This window comes from Ochotona princeps, chromosome 4 (genome assembly GCF_030435755.1).
Source record: "Ochotona princeps isolate mOchPri1 chromosome 4, mOchPri1.hap1, whole genome shotgun sequence".
Taxonomy (NCBI): Eukaryota; Metazoa; Chordata; class Mammalia; order Lagomorpha; family Ochotonidae; genus Ochotona; species Ochotona princeps.
In genome coordinates this window covers 18,291,524-18,315,910 of record NC_080835.1, presented here as the reverse complement: position 1 = coordinate 18,315,910, position 24,387 = coordinate 18,291,524, and the positions used below count along the sequence as shown (strand labels likewise).

At 42.2% G+C, this 24,387-nt stretch overlaps 1 protein-coding gene across 2 annotated transcripts in view; it reads left to right on the top strand.

The window, feature by feature from the left end:
• The window catches only part of TTC17 (tetratricopeptide repeat domain 17), a 124,904-nt gene that overhangs the window by 20,589 nt on the left and 79,928 nt on the right, over positions 1–24,387 (top strand). For both annotated transcript variants that reach the window (XM_058663156.1, XM_058663157.1), the window contains exon 2: positions 18,928–19,017. In XM_058663156.1, coding sequence (XP_058519139.1) covers positions 18,928–19,017 — 90 coding nt within the window. The remainder of the gene's footprint in view (positions 1–18,927; positions 19,018–24,387) is intronic.

Sequence of the window (24,387 nt, the reverse complement as noted above, 5' to 3'; positions counted from 1 at the left end):
TTGCAAAGTCAGATATACAGAAAGGAGGAGAGACAGAAAGAAAGATCTTCTGTCCGATGATTCACTCCCCAAGTGAGCGCAACAGCTGGTGCTGTGCCGATCAGGAGCCAGAAGCCAGGAGCTTCCTCCTACACACGGGTGTAGGGTCCCAAGGCTTTGGGCCATCCTTGACTGCTTTCCCAGGCTACAAGCAGGAAGCTGGCTGGGAAGTGGGGCTGCTGGGATTAGAACTGGTGCTCATATGGGATCCTGGTGCATACAAGGCGAGGACTTTAGCCACTAGGCTATCACGCTGGACCCTAAGTCTCTTTTTGTTTGAAATGCAAAGATAGAGTTTCCATTTACTCCTTTATTTTCCACATGTTCACAACTGCCAAGACTGGACCAGGCCAAAGGCAGAAATCTGCAGCTCAGTTCAGGTTTTCTGTGTGATTGGCAGGAACCTGACTACCTGGACAATCACCTGCTGCCTCCTTTGATGTACATTAAGAGAAGCTTGAGTAAAGCTGGAACTTGAACCAGGTGCTGCCATATGGGACGAAGGCATCTCAAGTGGCATCTCAATGGCCACACCAACAGCCTAACCCGCAAATTCATAATTGAGTTAAAAACTGTAAAATATGTAATGATTATTGGAGAGCTCTTTTTTTTTTTTCCACCAAAACTACATACCCTGTCATAAAATGAACCACAAAAGTTTTGTAACTACCACAACTTTTCTTGGACACAACACCAGGAACTGTTTCCTGCATCTTTTGCCTGAAAGTTTCTGGGTGATTGCAAACTTTTTTAAAACATGCAACCAGGAATGTTTTCTTTCATGATTATGTTTTAATCACCTCATAAATAAGATGACATAGACATCTGTCATTAGAAATAAAAAACTAGCTTTTCCTTCTTAAGACCAAATACAGTTCTGTTGTATGAATAGTCATCATTCATTTCTTCTCCTAGTGGCAGACATTTGATTGTTTCCAGATTTTTGCTTTCATAAACAGCATTGTTGTAAGACAACATGCCCGTGGGGCTGGCACAATGGCTTAGCAGGCTAATCATCTGTGTACAGTGCCAGCATTTCATGTGGGCACCAGCTCTAGTCCTAGCTGTTCCACTTGCAATCCAGCTCCTTGTTTATCGACTTGGAAAAGCAGTGCAGGATGCCCCAAAACCTTGGGTTCCTGCAGCCATTTGAGAGACCCGGAAGAAGCTTCTGGCTTCAAATTGGCTCAGCTCCTGCCATTCCAGCCATTTGGGCAATAAACAAACAGATGAAAGACCCTGTTTCTCTCTCTGTCTCTCCTCCTCTGTAAATCCGTATTTTCAAATAAAAATAAATCTTAATAAGAAGAGAGAGAACATGTTGGTGTTTATATCACTGAATGTTTCTCTGAGTATGTTAAATGCAAATTTGTGAATGGAATTACCTTCCATTGGTTCACTTAGATGTTCCCAAATTGTCCTCCTTGAAGGACTATGTCAAGAGTGTTTGAAGGGGCCAACACTGAGGTAGCTGGTTAAGAATAGTATCTGAAAATGTTCTGCAGTTGGTCCCGGCATGATAACTTAATGGCTAAATCCTAGCCTTGCATGCTGGCATCCCATAAGGGTACCGGTTCATATCCCAGCTGCTCCATTTCCCTTCCAGCTCCATGTTTTTGGCCTGAAAAGGCAGTAAAGGATGGCCCATGTCCTTGGGACCCTGCACCCATATGGGAGACATGGAGAAGGCTCCTGGCTTTGGATCAGTTCAGCTTCTTCCATTGCAGCCACTTGGAGAGTGGACCAGTGGATGGAATATCTTTTTCTCTGTATCTCCTTCTTTACGTAAAGATGCCTTTCCAGTAAAAATAGGTTAGTCTTTAAGAAAATGTCCCACAGTCTTTAGGACACATGAAACCCTTTTTCATAATCTGACTCTACTGAAGACTGATTACCCCCTGCCCTTAGATGAGCTGTGGGGTGAACCTTGCTTGAAGTAGGAACAAAAGGATACTGCTTTAATTTTATCTTTATAGAAAAATTAAATCTTTGTCATTAGTGTTTATCTTACACCTTGTGGGATCACAGTAAAAGAAATGAATTGTGATAAGTTCTTGTCCCACAATTGATACCACTTATGCTTCAATGAGTCATCAGGCTGAACTGGATCTGTTAACTCTTTTTTTTAGAGCAGGGATTTCCAACATGAAAGAACAAATCATTCCCCGGATTTTGAGTTTGCTATCACATGAATGTTGATAAAGCTGTTAAGGTTCAGTTAACACTAACTTTAGCATTCATTTTCAAGTCCTTGGCTAACTGACTTCATACTCCATCTGTTTTATTCATCACCTTAATGCCTGGGATTATGTTGCACTTAAACTATTGCTGTTAAAAATACAACAAACTTAGTAGCTTAAAGCAATACACAGTTATTGTGTCTCAACAGAATGGTTAGAAGTCTCTTACCCCTCAGGGCCAAAGTGTAGAAAGAGGGCAGTTGAGTTCATTTTCTTACCTTTTAGAGTTGTTAGCAGGTGACACAGCTCTTGGCACCAGCTTTAATTTCATCTTCCAAACCAGCAATGTTACATTCTTCTGAACTTTTTTCTTTACTCACATACTTGGTCCTCACTGGTCCATTTTTAAGGACTCTGATTATACTGAACCCACCCATTTTTAATCCCAGTTATGCTTTATCTCAATTAAGATGATGCCTTTTGCCATGTGATATGATGTATCGCCAATTCCAACGAGTAGAAAATGAGCATCTCTGTTGCGTCATTATTCTGCCTGCCACTATGCACAGTAGATATTTGCTGCCAGAGCTTCAGTCAGTTGGAGAGTGGACAAGTGGATGGTCGCTGTATAGCTACATTGTCTCTTTGTATGTTTGCAGGAATATCACACTTAATGTCCTTATCCATGATTTCACTTTGTTAGTTGCAGATTGTCTGTTTTAGTCTTTTAGTCATTGTGTTATTTGTATATTTCCTGATAACCTAAATTAGAAAATGTAGACGGATAGAATTTTTATAAGGTATTTGTTTGTTGTTCATGTTGGAAATGGTTGCTAACTTGATTATTCGTTAGGAAGACAGTGCTTGAAGTAAATGTTCTGGTAGAATTGGTTGCAACATTGTGAATGTTTCACTATGAAAAATTGCTGCAGGATATCTTTCAGTCAACTGAATTGAGTGTGCACATATACAGAAGTTTTTCAGGAACCATGAAAAATGAGAGAGCCAAAGCATTGAGAACAAACCTTTAGAAAACTGGAAGACATGATGTAAGGCTGTGAACATTACTAGTTTTGCTGATCTCATATAGTTCAGTGTTTTCGGTAAAAGCTTTGTATGTGCTGCACATTAAGATTTTGACAGTTGTCCAAAGGAATAAAGAATGGCCAACCAGGGTAAGAAGGTGTAGCTGGGAGTGCAAAGAGAGCCATGAGACTAAGTCAGGTGAAGCGCAGAGCTGGAAAAAGAAAATGGCCAGACTGTTGGACTGAAGCTTCCTGGAGACCACTGGAGAGAAGCAAAGCTGCACAAAGAACAGGTGTTGAAAATGCACGATGTTGAAGGCAGCAGCCCAGGAGAGCTGCTGCAGGGCACCCCAGCCCACAAACAAAGGACTGTTGAATTTGGAGCCAGCAAAAAGGGAATTCCTGGGAGGACCCCTCCACCTCAAAGAGAGTGTGAGGCAAAATGCCATAGGACGAAACTCCAGATTGTAGCAGACCTGCTGCTGGGTAGCCAGCCCTTGGAGAATGAGCTGCTGGAGGGCAATCTGGCTGAGGGTGAGGCTCAGGGAAGGAAGACAACACCAACCCCATACCCAGAGTGCTTAACCCCCTGGAGAGATACTAGAGCCAACTGAGAGGGAGACAATTGAGTCCCTGGGGAGCAGAGACTGGGTCAGGACCGATTGTACAAATCTCAGAGTAAAACATAAGAAAAGCTCAGACTCATTCAGCTGGGCAAACATTAAGACCCAACAGTCAAGACCCAATACTGGAAGCTTGAAGATCCACATGGCACACATACTTGAAGCAGGAACCACCTGGTCCCACACTTGAGCAGCCCATGGTAGCTCTGTAGCTGGGAAACTACTGGCAGAGCTAACTTTACGAATAGAACATCACTCTTAGCAGAGACATCAGCCATGAGTCCACAGACTCACTTGCTCCACAGACTGCAGGCAGGACTATACAGAGAGGAACATCACCAAGTGGATAAGAAAAACATCCAGGGCCGCACTGACAGCAAAGGCTACCCACAAATTTGGAAGCCATAAACACAACATAGACAAAAATTGGCTTGAAAAGAAAGCCCAAAGATCTGAAAGATCATGAGAAAAGGAAACAGAAAAAAAGAGAGAGAGAGAGAGAGAGAAAGGGAAACAGCAAACCAAGCAATGTAAATGAGGAAACCAGTGTTTCCCTCAAAAATGACCAGAAGACCATCTCAATCTTAGAAATATAGGATGAATACATTGAGGATCTCCCAGACAAGGAATACAAAAATATTACGAAACTCTTCAGAGACAGTGAGAAACAAAGGCAAGGATTCAAGGAATTTAAGCAGTATATCACTGCAGATGTGCAAACTATGAAACAGATCTGAACTGAAATCCTTGAACTAAAGAATACAATACAGCAAAATAAAAAGGCAACAGAAAGCCTTTCCATTAGGGTGAATGAGGCAGAAGAATTTCAAAACTGGGAGATAACCTATTTGAGGACATGCAGTTAATCAGACAGATGGAAGATAATCTGAATAAAGCTAAGAAAACAAATAATTAGAAATATTTAGAATAAATAGAAATAATTAGAAAATAATTAGAAATAAAACAAATTATTAGAATATGAAATATCAGAATTATAGGAATTCCTGAAGGTGTGGAAAGAGAGGCAGGAATGCAGGAGTATTCAATGAAATTATAAAAGAGAACTTCCCAAACATTGGAAACATAAAGGGAAACCAAAATACAGGAAGGGTAGAGAACCCAAACAGATTTGGTTCATAAAGATCTTCACCCAGACACAACGTTGTCAAACTTCTCTCAGCTAAAGTAAAGAATACTGGAACAAGCACATAAAAAGGATCAGATAACATACAAAGGAAAATCAATTAGGCACACTACTGACTTCTCAGAAGAGACCCTTCAAGCAGGAAAAGAATGGAGTGACATTTTCCAAGTCCTAAAACACGAAAAGTGTCAACCCAGAATTTATCCAGCAAAGCTCTTGTTCGTATTTGAAAATGAAATAAAATATTTCCACAGTAAAAAGAAGCTAAATACTTTGCCAATACTAAGCCAACCCTAAGCCAACACTAAGCCAGGTCAAAAATGTGCTGAAGACAGAAAGAAGTTAGTCACATTCAATGATAGCAGAATGAAAGTCCTCCCTATCAGAGTACACTAAAGAAACGGGAGTTAAACAGAGATCCTAACACAAGAATGACAGGACCAAATCACAATCTATCAGTATTAACTTTGAACTTGAATGACTTAAGCTCATCAATCAGATGACATAGATTAACAGAATGCATCAAAAAGCATCACCCATGAGTCTGTTGCCTACAGGAGATACATCTAAGCAACAAAGATAAACAGACACTGAAAGTGAAGTGATGGAAAAGAATATTTCACGACAACATAAAGGAAGAAATAGCCAGTGTAACATTTCTGACATCAGATGATAGACTTCGATGTGAAAAGCACTGAAAGAGATGTAGAGGGACACTACTTAATGATAAAGGGATCCATCCAGCAAGAAGAAATAGCAATAATATATACACACTGAATACAAGGGCACTTAGCTACATGAAACAATTATTGACAGACCTAAAATTAAAAAAAAGAAGAAGAAGAAGAAGAAAAAAGGTATTGGCAGACCTAAGGGTAGCTAAAGATGCCAGTACAATAATAGTGGGGGAGCTTAATACCCTGTTAACATCAATGGACAGGGCCCGGCGGCGTGGCCTAGCGGCTAAAGTCCTCGCCTTGAAAGCCCCGGGATCCCATATGGGTGCCGGTTCTAATCCCAGCAGCTCCACTTCCCATCCAGCTCCCTGCTTGTGGCCTGGGAAAGCAGTTGAGGACGGCCCAATGCATTGGGACACTGCACCCGCGTGGGAGACCCAGAAGAGGTTCCTGGTTCCCGGCTTTGGATTGGCGCGCACCGGCCCGTTGTGGCTCACTTGGGGAGTGAAACATCGGATGGAAGATCTTCCTCTCTGTCTCTCCTCCTCTGTGTATATCTGGCTGTAATGAAATGAATAAATCTTTAAAAAAAATCAATGGACAGACCAACACAAATTCAGCAAAGCAGCAACAAATCTCCCACAGAAAATAAAACAAATGAGCTTAACTGATATTTACAGAACCTTCCATTCCATAGACATTGGATATGCATTTTTTTCAGACTATTAGAAGAAAATGTAGAAAATGCTCTACAAGATACAGGCATAGGCAAAGACTTCTTGGAAAAATCATCAAAAGTACAGGCAGTAAAGACCAAAATAAAAGAGTCTACATTAAACTAAGAAGCTTCTGCACAGCAAAGGAAACATCAGCCTAGTAAAGAAGCAACCAACAAACTGGGAGAAAATCTGCACACTACAGATAAGGGGGCTAACTTCCAGGGTATACAAAGAACTCCGGAAACACAATAACAATAAAACAAACAAGCCAGTTAACAAATGGGAGGAGGAAATGAGCAGACATTTTTCAAAGGAACAAATCCAAATGGTTAACATACATATAAAAAATTGCTCAAGCTCTAGCAATAATGGATTTTCAAATGAAAACCATACTGTGCTTCCATTTAACACCAGTGAGAATGGTGCACACTCAGAAAATTACCAACACATCCTGTTGGCAAGGATGGAGGTAAAAGTATCCTACTCCACTGCTGGTGGGACTATAGACTGGTCAGCCACTTTGGAAGTCAGTGTGGAAAATACTCAGGAAACTGAAAATTCACCTAACCATATGACCCAGCAATCCCACTGGTGAGGATATATCCATAAGAGCTGATACATACACATGAGAAAGCAACCTGAACCTCTCTATTCATTGCAGCACTATCAACAATCACAAAAACATGGAAACAACCATGATGTCCATTGAAGGAGGAATGGATAAAGAATCTGTGATACATCTACTCTGTGGAATACTACTCAGCTATTTAAAATGAAATAATATCATTTGCAACCAAGTGGTCCAGGTTGGAGACCATTATGTTCAATGAAATGAGCCAATCCGAAAAGGACAAATATCACTTGTTCGCTTTAATGTAAGACAGTCTACATCAAGAATGCAAAAAAAGAACTAAGTTAAACAAACTTACACTTGTAATCTCACAAAGTTGTAATGGAGCCCAGAGTAACAGAAATCAAAGAAAATGGACAGAAGGCATCTCTACAACTGAAAAAAAGTACACACCAATGAAACTTCTAAATATACCTAGACAACAGAATTTTAAACTTTCTGTCTTTGCCTACGCCAACAGTGTCATGACCCACGTAAAGAGCAGAAAGTTGGAGTCAAATATCACTTGATAGACTGTTTTACTACAAAACACAGGGGAAATGGAGGGGAGGTATTATAAATGTCGTTTTATAGCATGGGATTTGAGAAGGTTTTTTATTTTCTCTTTCATTTCTTCAACATATTGGTCATGTTATTTAACTTTATCTTTGTTGTAAATTTTTTATTACTGTTCCTGTTGTTGACTTTGGCTTATGGCTTTTCATTTAAGGAGAAGTGTAGTAACTGTAATAGAAACTGTCATAACCAGTTGTGAAGATGCAATGCAGTATGCCTATCTACTTCAAAACCAAAGATGAACTCCCAAAGAAACTGTTAAATCTGTCTTGACAGTAGGATGCTGGACTCTCTGCCGTTGTCCATACCTATAATTAAATACCACAATTTCATCTAAATACCAAAATGATGGACATTGACTGTTTATGAAGGACCATACTACTGTAGTAAAATGGGGGAAACCAATGAGGTGCGGTGATTTGGGCGGGGGGGGGGGGCAACCACAGAGTCTTTGGAACTGCATTGTAAAAATAATAAATTAATTACTTAAATAAGAAAGAGGAAAAAAAAAGATTGACAATTCTCATGATCTTGTGTAAGTCCCTTTCAAGAGTGAGGCAGTACTGGTGTTTGTGAACTTAGACTTCACAAAGCCTGGGAGAAGATGGATGGTCACACTTGAACCCTGAAGAGATTGTCGCATGAATAGTGGCAGTGACAGCTTTCCTGCCTCCCTCCGCCCATCCTTCTGAGATTCATCTAGCTTGTCTTCTAGTAGCCAGGCAGGGGTCACAGCAGGAGACCTTGGACAATCATTGGAAAATGGCAGTGATCCAAATTTGACCAAAAGGCAGAACTCTGGGGAGAAAGGTGAGAACGAGAAGATACAAATGTTGTGTTTTCTGGGTGTTGCACCTACCTGGCTGTACAAGCTTAAGAGGCATTTCTCCTATTAATGCGTTAGGGAAAGGAAGAAGATTGTGCTTCAGACCTGAGTATATGCTTGTCATTGCGGCTTGTTAAAAATAATAAAAGTACAGTATAACATGTTGCTGCATAGCTTTCCAAAGGTTCTTGTTAACACAACGAGATGCCCTGTACTCCTAGACAGTACTTTCAATAAAGGAGGCATCATGAGTTTAGGTAATCCATGTTCACTGTTAGGGAAGAGCAAGCAATGTGAGTAGAAGAGAATGGCTCTCACCCATAGTCCTGTCAGTTAGAAGTCTTAAAATATTTGTAGCCTGTCAGATTTAAAGTCAGGGAGAAAGATGTTTATTTAAAAAAAAATTGATTTAAAAAGTTACTCATGGTCAACAGAGATACTAAAATGTGTTCATTTATTCCTGTATTACTAAGGGTGTGTAGAAACTCAAACACTGTTGGTAGGAATTCAAATTAATTCAGCTGTTAAGCAAGATGTTCGGCTATGGCACAATGGCTCAGTGGCTTAACCCTCGCCTTGCTTACGCTGGGATCCCGTATGGATGCCAGTTCCTGTCCCAGCTGCTCTACATTTCATCCAGCTCCTTACTTGTGGCCTGGGAGATCAGAGGATGATGGCTCAAACCCTTGACACCCTGCACCTGTGTGGGAGACCTGGCAGAAGCTCTTGGCTTCAGATCGCCTCAGTTCTGGACATTTCTGTTACCCGGGGAGTGAACCAGCAGATAGATGATCTTTCTTTCTGTCTCTCCTGTCCATAAATCTGCCTTTCCAATAAAAAATGTAATTCTGAAAAAGTGTTACCAAAAAACATAAATCTAAGTGCGCACTCCTTTTTTAACTTAACAGTTTTCTTCCTTTGAAGGAAATAATCAGACAGCTCCTGACACACAAAGAATTAAGTTATTCATCACAGAATTGTTAAAACAAGAAAAAGTAAGGTAGAAATAAGCTTAGTGCATGCAAAGCCTGCTGTTGTCCTTCCAATCCAACAGCCTTTGCCTAACGACACAAAATGGTACCCAGTGTGGCACTGGTGGGGGTCTTGACTATGAAATCCACCCTGTTCCTGCAGTGCCTGCTTGGCGTCTGCTGCTCTGTCTCTGCTCCTTGTTGGATCATATAAATCAGCAGGACAGGCAGTTCTTTGCCAAGGTTTACCTCCTGAGCTTCCGGTGAACTCCCCTTCCCACATGGCTGCTGGTGGCACTCTGGCCACCTGTGGAGCTCAGATCATCACTTGCTGACTGCCACTGGGGTATCTGGTCACTGCAACACCATTCTTGTTTCAGCTGCTTTCTCCTGTGCCCAGTGTCCTGTGCCCAGTCTCCTGTGCTCAGTCTCCAGATGCCCCTCTGCTGTCAACCTATCCTCTCTTGTTTCCTGGAATCTGCCCTTTCTGCTTCACCGTGTTCTCATTTTTGTAGAAGTACTTATCTGTACCTTAGGTCTCATCTGCTGGTTCACTCCCCAATACTGAAACCAGGAGGCTCAATAGAGGTGGCAGGGATCCAGCCACCTGTGTAGTGGACTACCTGTTTCAGGCCATGGTACATGTTGGCAGGAAGCGAGAATCTAGTGCAGAGCTTAAAATGGAACCTTCGCACTCTGAAATGGGTCATGGGTGTAACAGTCAGCCTCCTTTTTTTTTTTTTTTTTTAATGTATTTAATTTTATTGGAAAGGCAGATTTATAGAAAGAAGGAGAGACAGAGAAATCTATTCACTGGTTCACTCCCCAAATGGCCACAATGGACAGAGCTGAGGCGATCTGAGGCCAGGTGCTTCTTCCATGTCTCCCACGTGGGTACATGGTCCCAAGGCTTTGGGCTGTCCTCCACTGCTTTCCCAGGCCACAGGTAGGGAACGGGATGGGAAGTGGAGTACACTCCACCCTCATCCCTCCATCAGCTTCTTAAGCACCAAGTTAATTCTCAGCCTGTCTCCAGGCTCTTCAAATGTTAAGTCTTTACCTTCAAACTGCTCACCAGCCAAATGACTTGGCTCAGATTATACTTGTTTGGTGTAACCATTCTTCTCTTGAACTCTGTAACACATTTCTGTATTGTTTTTTGTACTGTTTAATCACAGTATGTGTTTCCCACAATATTCTGTTTTCTCCCCTTTAATAAGTTGTAAGGTACACTCCGGACACTTAATGTGCTGCTGATAACTAGATGATCACTGTGATGCCACATCGGTTAGATACTCCTCAGTCTCCTGAGACAGTATCAGTCCTCCGGAAGACCTGGAAGAGAAGGAAAGTGGCTAAGCTATCAATGATCAGAAACCAATTAGATTGTCAGCTGGGCTAGGACTAGTTGTGTGACTAGTCCTAGGCTTCTCCTTCCTCCTTTATAAGCCAGAGGGACTCAACGAAATTATTTCTGAAGTTCCCAACTCCATCGTTTTCTCTTTTTGTTGTCATTGTTAAAGGTTTGTTTGTTTTTATTTGAAAGGCAGATTTACCAAAAGGTAAAGAGATATTCCACCTGCTGGTTATTTCCCCAAATGGCTGCTTCGGCGGTAGCTGAGCTGATCACCCATGTGGGTGTGGTGTCCCAAAGCTTTTTCCCAGGCCAAAAGCAGGGAACTGGATGAGAAATGGAGCATCTGGCACTGGAACTGGTGCCCATATGGGATGCTGGCATTTGCAGGAGGAGAATTAGCCAGTTGAGCCATTGTTCCAGCCCAACCTACAGTTTTCACATTCTACCTTTATGGAAGTTGTCACATTGTCACAAAAGGATTGCTTCCCAGGTGGGTTGGTACTTCTGAAGGCTGACATTCCAGTGAATGAAAGGATCAGTCTTTTGGTTCTCTGTATGAACGCTGACTCACCCCAGGAAGGAAATAGTGTCCAAGTGAAGTGGCAAACCAAAGCTTGTGAACTGTTAGTGTATCAGTTTGCAGTGGCTACTTCCGAGCAGTTAAGCTGTTCACTGTAGCAATGGGAGATTTAGTCCGCTCTGTCCTCATGCCACCTGATTCTAACAGTTAATTTTACTTTCTAATTGTAAGCTAAGTGTGTTCCTATAAAAGCTGGCACTAGGGTATAGCATACTCATCCTACACCTGCAGTGCCAATGACCATATGGGTGCCAGTTCATATCCTGGCTGCTGCACTTCCAATCCAGCTCCCTGCTATGGCCTGGGAAAGCAGCAGAGGATGGCTCAAGTCCTTGGGACCTTACACCCATGTTGGAAACCTGGAGGAGGCTCTAGGCGCTAGGCCTTGGACCAACTCAGTTCTACCCATTGTATTTGGGAAGTGACCCAGCAGGTTGAAGACCTCTCCTTATCTCTAACTCTACCATTTTTTCTTATAAAAAATATTTATATGCTATCAAAATAACAATAAAAATTACTTCAAATCCCACTTTCAGAGATATTGGTTAGGCAATAATATCATGTTGGGATAATTCCAACACACATACAAATTTTTTTAAAGATTTATTTATTTTTGGGCCCGGCAGCGTGGCCTAGCAGCTGAAGTCCTCGCCTTGAAAGCCCCGGATCTCATATGGGCGCCGGTTCTAATCCCGGCAGCTCCACTTCCCATCCAGCTCCCTGCTTGTGGCCTGGGAAAGCAGTCGAGGACGGCCCAAAGCCTTGGGACACTGCACCCGTGTGGGAGACCCAGAAGAGGTTCCTGGTTCCTGGCATCGGATCGGCGCGCACCGGCCCGTTGAGGCTCACTTGGGGAGTTAATCATCAGACGGAAGATCTTCCTCTCTGTCTCTTCTCCTCTCTGTATATCTGACTTTGTAATAAAAATAAATTTTTTTAAAAAAAAGATTTATTTATTTTTATTGGAAAGGCAGATTTACAGAGAGAAAGGTCTTCCATCTGTTGATTCACTTCCCAAGTAACCACAATGGCAGAGCTGAGTCTATCCAAAATCAGGAGCCTGGAGCTTCTTCCAGGCCTTCCACATGGGTGCAGGGTCCCAAGACTTTGGGCCGTCCTCTACTGCTTTCCCAGGCCACAAGCAGAGAGCTGGATGGGAAGTGGAGCTGCCGGGACACAAACTAGTGCCCATATGGGATCCTGGCACATGCAAGGCAAGGATTTAGCCACTCAGATATTGTACCAGGCTCACACAATTTTTTTTAAAAGCTTTCAATAATAATATGTGATGTCTTGGGCAAAAGACTTTGAGAAAATTATTCAAAAATTTACAGATAGTATCAATACTTATATATTATAGCTTTTGGGGGAATATTTGGGCAGATTCTGAGTGTTACAGATGCAATTTTATTCAGGGATCAAACTGTATAAAAATGATAGGTTCTTGTCTATCTCAGTTGCTCTGCTCCTGCCCCTTTCTCAGGTCACCTATGAATACTGAAAGACTAGTCTCACGTTGCTCAAACAAAAACTCTCGATCAGTCTCTTGAGGTTCGGCTTACCTTGCTCGGTTAATGTTCAATCTCCGGGGTGGTCACGATGACCAAGGGGAAAACTCCACTGACCAGGGCTTCCTACTTGAGGAAGGAAGCAGGAGGGGTACTTTCTCCACAAGAAGGAGATTATGGATACTGGGAAGTTAGAACTGTAAATACTCACTCACTAAGCACGCTATTTCAGGCTTTACATAGGGTGAAACCTTCGTGAATTTGAAGGTTTTGTTTTCCATCATTTGACATAATATTAAATATTATAGAATTCTAAACAGAAGATTTAAAATATCTGTCCTTAGTTTCTATCTCAAAATGAATTTTTTTTAGGTTGGTGCTGTGTTGAGCAGATAAAGCCACTGCCTGCTGTGTCAGCATGCTGAACTGGCTCTGATTGAAGAGCTCCAATTACGACCCAGCTTCCTGCTAATGTGCCTTAGAAATCAGCAGGGGATGGCCCACATGCTTACGCCCTTGCACCCACGTGAGAGGTTGAGAAGAAGCTCCTGGCTGCTTGTTTCAGATCAGTCAAGCTCCCGATATTGCAGCCACTGGGGGAGTGAAACAGTGCCTGGAAGATCTTTCTCTCTGACTCCCTCCCATCTCCTGTCCTGCCCTTTCTGTGTCCCTCTCTCTTGTTTTCCCTCTCTGTCTCCCTCTAACACTGCCTTTCAAATGAATAAATTAATTTTTTTAAAAGATTTTTTATTTTAAACAATTTAAATAAAAATTATGTATATTAATGAGTGCCATGTGGAATTTTGATACACTTAGGCATTGTATAGTGTCCAGTCGGGGTAAATGGAGTCTTTCAATAATTTAATATTTCCTGTCTTCTAGTTTGTTTTTTTAAACAGAGAAGCGTAAGCACATTAACATGTGTAGCTACCCAACTGAATATTAGGACTGCGAAACTTTTTCTAACTCTAACCTAATACCCACTAATCAACCATTTGGCATCTCTCTCTCTTCTCTCCTCAGCCTCTGGTAACCACCAATGTAGTATGTTTAAATTTTACTTATCTATTTATTTATTGGAAAGGCGCAGAATGACAAAAGGAGGAGTGAGAGACAGAAGTGTAAATGGGAGAAGGAGAGAGCAAGACAGATTTTAGCTGCTGCTTCACTCTGCAAATGCCTGCAACAGCCCAGATTGATCCAGAAGCTTGGAACTCCAGCCATGTCTCCCATGGGTAGCGGGGACACTGAGCCATCACCTGCATCCTAGCCACCATTATATTTGTTCCATGAAGTAATATTTTTCAGACTCCACATATGAGTAAGATTGTGTGATAGTCATCTGTCTGGAATTGGCTTTTTCACTTAGCATAATAACCTCTAGTTACAGCCATGTTGTTCCAAATGGTAGATGTTTGCTTTTTCATGGCTAGGTGATACTCCATTGTGTTTCAGTACCACATTTTCTGTTCATTAGTGAATGAGCATGTAGTGTATTTTCCATTTCTTGACTTTTACAATAGTTCTGCACTGAACACAGGAGTGTCGATATCTTTGTCAGATGGACCTCCTTCTCCTTGGATATATGCCCAGGAGTAGGGTTGTAAAAAAAAAAAAAAATAGCTCTGCTTTTACTTTTCCAGGACCTTTCATACTGTTATCCAAAACGGTTGCACTAATTTTCATTTCCTCCACTGGTGTGCTCAGGTTCCCTTTTCTCCACATCCTCATCAACACTTTTTATCTCTTGGCTTTCTGATAAAGGTCATCAAATTGGAATGAAATTGTGGTTTTGAATTGCACTTCCCTGGTGATAAGTGGTGTTGACCATTTTTCTTCTATCTTTTATTATTATCATTTTATGATACAGTTCCAAAGGCCCTGAGATTCCCTTACCTCCTCACACCTCCCACACACACACACACACACACACACTCTGAGTTCTCCCATATTATTACAACAACATAGCTCCTCATAAACAGTCATAGGTCCATCATTGTGGGCATAGACAATGGCAGAGTCCAGCATCCAGTTGTCAAGGCACATCTAACAGTATCTCTGAGAGTCCATCCTCAATCTGGAAGTAGAGATGCGCACTGCACTGTATCGTCACGTCTGGACATGTTGGTCTCCACTACACAGTCACTGTAATTCGCCCCAAGTCAAAAGCCATAACAAAATCAACAACAGGAAGAAACATAGAAATTTAGAATGCCATGAAGTTAAACACTTGGTCAGTTTTTCCAAGAATTATACATTTTGCTCCAAAATATATCTCAAATTTCTCTGCTTAAATAGAGCAAATGAAAATAATTCTTTTTTATGACTCATATCATTATGAATATCATTTACTATGTATGCTGTGCAACAATTGCAGTTTATAGGAAGGTTTAATGAAAAAGTCATAAATTACTTTGAGAACTCTGGCTTGCATTATGTCCTGCTAAACATACTTTTAGTTTTTGCCCTGGGTTTGTGGCGACCTCTTTTAAATGCTAAATGATTAAAGGCATCTACTATTCCTTTAAATATTGTTTGTATCGTAGGAGTGCATAGACTCATATTAACTCAAGATTGGCCTGGCGTTTTAGACGCTTCATGCACCTTTACTTTTTAAATGCATTCTTTAACGTTTACAGTTATCAAATCTTTCACAATCCCCTCTCATAATCTTCTAACTAGGAGAAATATTCAAAAGGAAATTCAAATTGTCATTTACCAGTGATGATGATGATTGTAAACTCTCAAATTTTAAAAACTTGAGATAATTCAGTAAATATATTTGTCAAGCTGTAGATCTTCTGCAGCCCGCTGCTCTCTGGCAGCGAGCCTGCCAGCACTGTCACTTCAGAAAGGGAAACACAGCTGTTAGGAGGCTCCCTTTTTGCTAGTTTATCTTTGTAATTTGTCTTTTTTTTTTTTTTTTTAATTTTTTTCTTTTTATTGTATTGTTGTTGACAATCTTTACATAGTTAATTACAGTTAAAGGAAAGAAAAAAAGAAAAAAAAGGTTCAGGGGGATAGGAAAGTGGGCAATGCCATTATGTCCATATTGTTTCCATCATGCATCTGAGGTAAAGGGGGATATTGAGGGGGAAGCCCCACCCGGTTTCCCGCCCACCCCAAGTCCCGGATGTGAGGCATGCTCCGAGATATGTGCCCAAGTGGTGCTAATAGTTCTCCAGTTATGAATCGCTGCCAGTTTCACTCGATGAGGTCGTCCACTGATTCACATGGTCCATCATAAAGTCTCCGTTTGCCCCATAATTTGCTGCCAACATATAGCTGAGATGAATGACTGTCCCGTTCTGTCTTCTGTCTTTTCTTGGTTAGAGTTCTGAGTCCAGCAATTCGATTGGGGAGATCTCCAAAGATACTTTGAGGTATTCCCAGACTAGATTCTTACATGTTCTAGCAAGCACAGGGCCCGGCACAGTCCATCACCCGATCAGCTGGTGGTTGCAACTGCTGGGTTGGTTCTGTTTTCAGTCCCGAGTTGCACTGGAACCAATGGGTGTTGCAGTCCAGTCTGGTTCGGCCCTTACATCAACCAGTGGGAGCTACAGCCTAGCCGGGGCGACCCACAATAACCCCCACCAAGCCCGCCCCCTACCCTGGTTTGCCAGTATGTGTAGCAGAAGACCAGTCTGTCCCCCATCCCATTTGGCTCTGGTACTTGTCAATGGGTATTAAAGCTTAGTTCTATCTAACCAACTCAACCATCCAGCCCTTACGGATGTTGTTGAGTGCCTCTCTATCTAGCCATCCCAGCCCCCGTCCTAGTTTTCATGCCCTCCCACGGGAATATGATCCAGGAAGGGGGAACCCACTTTTCCCTCCCAGGTCTCTCTCACTCCCGGTTTATGCACTCTTTAGGTGGTCCTGTGATTTGACTTGACAGAATTAGTCCCCAGTGCCAGCTTCTGCCAGCTGATGCTGCGGCCCTGATCTAGTCCACATGCAGCGCACAGGTGTTATAGCCTTGCTTAGTCAGGTCTGTCTCTATCCCAGCCAACACTCTCCAGTGGGAGTAGCTGACCGGCGAGGGGACCAGCCCCTTAATCCCCCCACCAGCTCTGCCCCATCCTTCCTGGATCTCACGTGTGCTGGATGGGTGCTGCATTCATATCCAGTACAGGCAACCATGCCCTGGCATTCCATAATGTGTACTGGTTTTGTCGCAACCAAACCCGGCCCATCCCACACTCTGGTCTGGCGATCGGATTTGCCAGTGGTTGACATGAACTGATTCAGCCTGATCTGCTCCTGACCCATGCTGAATGTATGCCAGTGGGAAACTTTCCATGGCCTATTCTGGGCTGTTTCCTATCATGCTTCTTGCGCTTACCTGCAGGGACTGTGTCCTGCCAGAGGAGTTGCCCAGGCTCCTCCATCAGAACCCCTCCCAATGCCAGATTTTGTGCTTGCCAGGGGGTTCTTGAGCCAGCCCTACTCAGTTCACCTCCTGTCATAGCAGGAACAGTGGTTTTTCCTGGCTGGCTTTCACCCCATTCTGGTTCTTGTTGTTGGATGTTTCAGCCCGGCCATGGCTCGTCCATACCCACATACAGCTCACACATGGCTCAGAAGAGGAGTGAGACCCAGCCTAGTCAGTCCCACATCTACCCTGGTTCTCCATAACACCAGATGGTATTGGGATCTGAACCGGCCTGGTGCATCCAGTCCCAGCCCACATTAGTGCCTCGGGTGACTGCAACTGTTTCCTAGATAGAACGCAGCCCCCATTCCAGCACATACACTCCTTGGTGGGAGCCTCATCCCAGTTGTGGTGTCCCCTTACCTCCCAGTTTGGGCCTGTTCCTAGCCGTAATTTGTCTTTAACTGAACTAAAAGCTTCGGGGAAGTGGAATTTACCTCTTTACAGCTGAATGCTGGACAGACCCATGTTACCCAAAAATGTTAAAATCCTGGTTACCTAGTAATGTTTTAATCTAAAAATCAGATTATACTTGTGCTATTTCACTAATGTAAATCTCCTGTCTTATTTTTTTGTTTATTTATTACAGTTCTCCCACATATCATGTGAACAAATTAGTTAAGTGTTTTGGAATGGAAATTCATATGGTTGCATTCTTTTCTCCTCTCCTCCATCTTTTGGTTTTCCTAAACTTGATTTAAAGTATTTAAAATTAAATTAAAGTATTTAAATTAAGATATTTACATACTTCAAATCAAATCATGTATCAACTCTGTTTCTCTTATGGCCTGGGACTTCTTTGGCTTCCCTATTAAAACTTTTATACTCTGGTCACTGACTGTAGCTGTTGCATTTGCCACCATATCCTGCTTCATTAGACATTGAGTCAGTGAGTCGCTTCCTTTATTGATGGACTTAGATTCTTTCTAATCTTTGCTGCAGTCGGAAGTGTTGCAGTGAGCATTTGTATGTCTGACCTTGTCTACTTGTTTTTGAAGGTGTGTAGGATCATATTCTATAGTTCATTTCCCCAATCAAGGATTACATATTGTTTGACATTTCAATGTATTTTGTGAATTGACCCCCAACAATGAGAACCCATTTAGAAACCTGTTGTGGGTATATGACAGTTCATTTTTCCTACTTCTGCAATAATATAGTTTCTTGATATATTGATTTAGACAACAGGAGCTGTTATTTTGTATTATCTTTGTTTTGCTTCTATGAAGAGCCTTCAAAATAGGTATTTCATATCTTCCTTTTATGTTTATAAGCTATTCCGGTATGACATATGCAATCAGAACAAGACAATCCTGTTTTTATTACTACAGTTATGAGACACCTTTTAAGGAAGTTAATTCTTAATTCATTGCAAATATCTTTCTTGAATATTTGTTGCATGACCTGTCAAATTTGAGTTTTCAGTGTAAATTTCAAAACTCCTTCAGTTTGAAGTTGAAGGGGTAACTACTGAATCTGCTAAAGTTTACATGGGATAACTTTTGAAATACCCTTCTTGAGTTTTATTGAATACTTAGCACATTATTATGGTACATAAATAATCGTATAAAACATTAAAGTATTAATGCATGCTAACACTAATGAAATCTTATTTTCTGTATTTATTACTTATTGTTTGTTTGCTTGCTTGCAGGTAGATTCACCAATGAACTTGAAACATCCCCATGACTTAGTCATATTGATGAGACAAGAAACCACAGTAAACTACCTCAAGGAATTGGAGGTGAGACATCTTGGATTGCCGTACGAAGCTGAAGCTTGGTGGATTTCACCAGAACAATTGTATGCAAAGAAAAGCTATATCCTATGTCTTAAACCTGAATCCTCTAACTTTTGCAGAAACATTCTGCGTTTAGAATGTCTTTTGTTTTTAAATCATCTTCTCAAAGTGACATTTGAGCATTCATAAGAGAAGCAGGCTGTCCTAATATGGCTTTGTGTGTCACTATTGACTCACTTATCCTTGAACGATTTCTGAGTTTCAGTTTGTCCATCAAGTAGAAAGAAGATATAATCTCAGAATATTCCTGGAAGAAGAGTATAAGTATGAAAAGGAAGAAGTGTTTTAGTAGTCTAAAAAATGTAATTTTGGTCATTTTCAAGGAGTAAAAACCATTCTTATGGTTGCTGTAAGAAGTGTTCATCACTTTGCATCTTGAAAGCTTGAACATTTTGTTCAATGAACAGATTAACCTTTTGAAGAGCTACTGTTTTATTCATAAAATTTCTACTAAAAATTTACAGTGTTGATTGGGTCTGGTGTGATAGTCCAGTGGCTGAAGTCCTCACTTTGCACATGCCAGAATGCCATAAGGGGGCCTGTTCACTACCTGACTTCTTTGCTCCAATTCAGCTCCCTGCTTGTGACATGGGAAAGCAACAGAAGAGGGCCCAAAGCCTTGGGACTCTGCACCCACGTGGGAGTCCTGGAAGAAGCTTCTGGCTCGTGGCTTTGGGCCAGCCCAGCTCCAGGTGCTGTAGTCACTTGGAGAGTGAACCAGTGAGTGGAAGATCTCTCTGTCTCCACCTTTCTCTAACCTTGACTTTCAAGTCAAATAAGCAAATCTTAAAAAAAAAAGTTACAGTGGTCATTGAATCCAAATTTGAAGGAAACTCCAAGTTATACAAAAAGAGAACTAAACTGCACAAAGTTAGAAAACTATTGGGAATAATGAGTAATATAAGTAAAATCAGTATGCTTGAGAACTAGAAGGAATCATAAATTATATCTTGGTTTTAGAGGCAAGAAAACAATTACTCCTGAAGACAGTGAATTTTCTGAGTTGAAAAAGCAAGATAATAGGAAAACCAGAAGCAGAAATCATTTATTTTGATTTGAAAACTGGCATGCCTGTTAAACTAGATTAACATTAATTTGCTAGTAATGTGAAAGTCCAAATTTCAGTTTCAAAAACTTAAGTTGATACATCTGTTAAGTAGTTTTAAATATGTATTTTCAAAATTCCTGCAATTCAGAAAGAGGAGCTTTTAGATAGGTTAACCAGCTTCAAATAGGTAATAGCAGTTTTGGAATAGATGTAGAGCTAAAATGTCTTAGCATTTTCTTTTTTTTTTTTTTTAATATATTTTTATTTTGTATTATGTGGTACAATTTCATATAGGCTGGGATTCCCCCCCGAAACTCCCACCCCCATCAGATTTTCTTCATTTTGTTACAATAATGTAGTCCTTCATAAGGAATCATAATTCTATCAGTCTCTTAATTTAAGTGTATCCCGACATTGTTGGTACATATAATGTCAGACAGTCCAACATCCCATTGTCTACACATGTCCAACAATTTCATTGGGAATCCAGCTTTCGTCTGGAAGCGGGGATGCATGTTCCATTATATCTCCGTATCTGTATATGATAGACACCAGTACTCCATCACTATACATTACCATAAGTGGGAAGCCATGAATTAGCATTTTCAAAATAGTTTCTCACTTTCTTTTAAAGAGTTATTATTTTTATTTGAAAGGCAGCTTGACAGAGAGGAGAGACAGAAAAAGCTTTCATTCATTGGTTCACTCCCCAAATGACCACAACAGCCGGAACTGAGCCAATCTAAAGCTAGGAGACAGGAGCCTTAGGATCTCCCACTCGGGTGCAGGGTCCCAAGGCTTTGGGCTTTCCTCCACTGCTTTCTCAGATTAAAGCAGGGAGCTAGAAGGGAAGTGGAGCAGCCAGGACACGAGCTGCTGCTCATATGGGATGCTAGTGCTTGCAGGAGAATTAGCCAATTGAGCTAGACCACTGCCCCTGTATTGGGTTCTACTGTTTTTATTGTCCTCAAATAGAATGAAGTCAATTTTTATTAATAAAATAAATAAAGCAATAACCATTTTTAGTATTTGTTCTTGGAAGTATGATTTGGGTGTTTTTTTTGTTGTTGTCGTTTTTGTTTGTTCTTTTAAATCTTCAGTATTATTTGCATAGGAGAGAGAGAGAAATGCACACTCATTTGGCCTTCTGATAAGGGCCCGGAAGGTTGCAGTATGGTTCTCTTTTTCCTCCTGATCTGCAGTGGGGAAAGGGAAGAGGCTGCTCCTTACTGTCAAACTACATCAGCGCCTGGGGGTGGGGGATGGTCAGCTGATGATGCATTAGAGACCCATGTGGGGAAGAATGTTCCAAGAATGTTGCTTGAGTGGTCTTGATAGCTCTAAGATAATGTCAGCTTCATTGTACCAAGGTTGAGAAGATCTTCTTAAGGTCTAGTAGCTGACTAATCCACTTTAATTACATCTCCAGACCCAGACACTTTTTAAAAAATTGGCCAGGAGAGTAGTCCGCACTGTTCTGCTTTCTGTCCTCTGATGAAGCACTCGATGTCCTCTGCTGGCCTGGGTGAGCTGACTGTCGTGCCCCCCATGTGCAGCTGGGCATGCTGTCCACCACACGGGCATCAGCTGCTGAAGAGGCCCAGACTCCTATACATGTACAACAAGGTTGGACAAATCATTCTATGATTTTCCCACTGGCCAGGCTCTGAGTGCAATCTGCTTGGGGAGTCCCCCAAGAAACCTCACCTGGTGTTACCTCAGACTTGACTCCTGTGTGCTCCAGCCAGTGCGGGGTCAGGTGCTGTCCATCACTGCAGCAGCCAGCACACACACTTGGTCGATGCAGCTGCCTCATCAGTTCTGCCCCCAGCCTCGTGTCTGTTGTGAACCGATGAGTGCTGGGACCTCGCCCAGCCTGGCCCACCCCCAGAGCCAGCTCTCATGTGACTTGTTGGGTGCCACAAACTAGCCCAGCCTTTCTTTTCTTTTTTTTTTTTTTTATTAATTACATTGCATTATGTGGCACATTTTTATATGCACTGGGATTCCCCCCACCCCTACGCAAACCCTCCCCCCACGGTGGATTGCTCCACCTTATTGCATTTCCATAATTCAAATTCAGTTGAGATTCTTTCATTGGAGGTATTTACCAAGCATATAGTACAGCATCTTATTGTTCTGGTAAGTTCAGTAGTTTCTTGGTAAGACTATCTCTGGTCTGAAGATAGAGCCGGCAGAGTATCATCCCAATCAATTAAAAGCTCCAATATAATATTTATAACCAATTACAACATTATGGCATTAATTGACATGGTATTGATTAACCAATATGTTAATAGGAAAATGCAGGTTCTCAACCACAACCTGTGACTTCTTCATAGACATTTCCATTTGGGTTTATATTCAACCATGTTCTATACACCTTAAAATGGCTATAGATTGCCATTCAGCTGTCTCCTGTCTATTTTAGTTTTAGTATTAAGCAGTTTATAGCATTGAAGCATGGTTTCTCTGAACCTTAGCCCAGCCTTTCCAACATCATTCTGGCTCACGCTCATGCAAGCAGGTACTGGGCCCTAGCCCAGTTTGGTCTACTCCAGACCCAGCCTGAATGCATGGTAAAGGTCCACCCCTATTCCTGGTTTTGTGCTTACCAATGGAAGCTGCAGCCTAGCATAAGAATCCCCAAAGTTCCCCTACCAAGCCTGCTTCAAGCCTAGCATGGCCCGCCCCCAGCCTTAGCACTCACTGGTGGGTGTTACAGTCAGCCCAGCCTGGTGTAGCCCATCCCTGTCCTACCTCTTTCACTTGCCAGTGCTGCAGCCTGGTCCAGCCTGGCCCAGACAAATGCTGACAAGTGCTGCAGTGTGGCCTGGCCTGGCCTGCCCCCCGCCTTGGCTCTTCTTCTATAGCTCCAAGTTCTCCTAGCAGTTCCATTCCTAGGCCCCGATCTCATGTATGCTGGCAGGTTCTGCAGCTCTGCTTGGCATCATCTACCCTAACTCTCATGTGCTGGCAGGTGCTGCAGATTGGCCCAGTTTGTCCTCTTCCCAGACACAGCGCTCGCCAGTATTGGTGAGTTCTGCAATACAGCCTGGTTTAGTCCATTGCCACTCTAGCTCTCAAACCAGCAGGTGCTACAGTCCCACAGAGGCAAGCCCACAAGTCCCTTACATCCTCTGCCCTTTGATCTGGGTCTCTTGCGTTCCAGTGGATGTTATAGTCCAGCCTGACATGGCCCAACCCCTATTCTGACATTCATGGGTGAGTATTGTGGCCTTGCCCAGCCTGGCTTGTCACTAGCTTCATGTTTCTCTTGTGCTGGTGGGCAGCAGGAAATGCTGTATTTTGTGCAGCCCAGGAATCCCACATGTGCAAGTACCTTGGCCTGACGCAGAGATGCCCTCCAGTTCCTCCCTGTAAACCACCTCCACTCAGTTCGCTTGCCTGTCTGCGAGTGCCTGATCCATGGAAGTGCCCGGAAGTCACTCCTCCCCAAACAAACATGTCCTCACAGGCTCCTACTCCAACACGTCCCAGAGCCCCTTCCCCAGGCAAGATGCAGCCCGTAGCCCACACCCCACACCCCACACCCCACAGCGTGGCCGCACAGCAAGCTCTGGGCTGGAGCTGCCTGTTCAGACTTGCCATCTTCTGCCTTCCCTGCATATCTTTACCAGTCATCGTCATCGTCCTCCTCATCATCTTTATCATAAAATAGGCAGCCATGCTTGCATACGGTATAGTTAACACAGAGTTGACATTAACCAGGCCCAGAGTGGCTGCCAGCTGTTGGCTGCTCTTTTCCTGACAGTGTTAACAATTACCTAGGTGGAAGGCAGCCAAGGTTATTGCCTACAGCTGGGGATGATCTTTTTATTTTAACAGTATTCAGGAAGATGTCATGTTCCAGTAAATAGTCTTGCTTTACAGATGCATAGATATATTATGTATGTTTACGGCATCTCTGTGTTAGGATACTGATATATAGACAGGAACTTTAAATTGGAGGACATGCAGTTGGAAATGACTGTAATTTAATCAGTGGAGATGCAGATAAAAAATATTGATATATTCAATTTTTGGTTAAGGTAACATAGATGTTTATTCTTGATTTACTTCTGCTGTTCTCGTATACAACAATGAAATACAAATATGATACAATGCAATAAAACATAGACAGGTTAAGGCAATCTTAGAATCTTTATGAACAGGAAATGGCAGAATAATAGATTGGGAACATGGCTGAAGATCTGTCATCTCCAAGGACAGGAGCCATCAATGATATCTAATTGTTCTGCCCC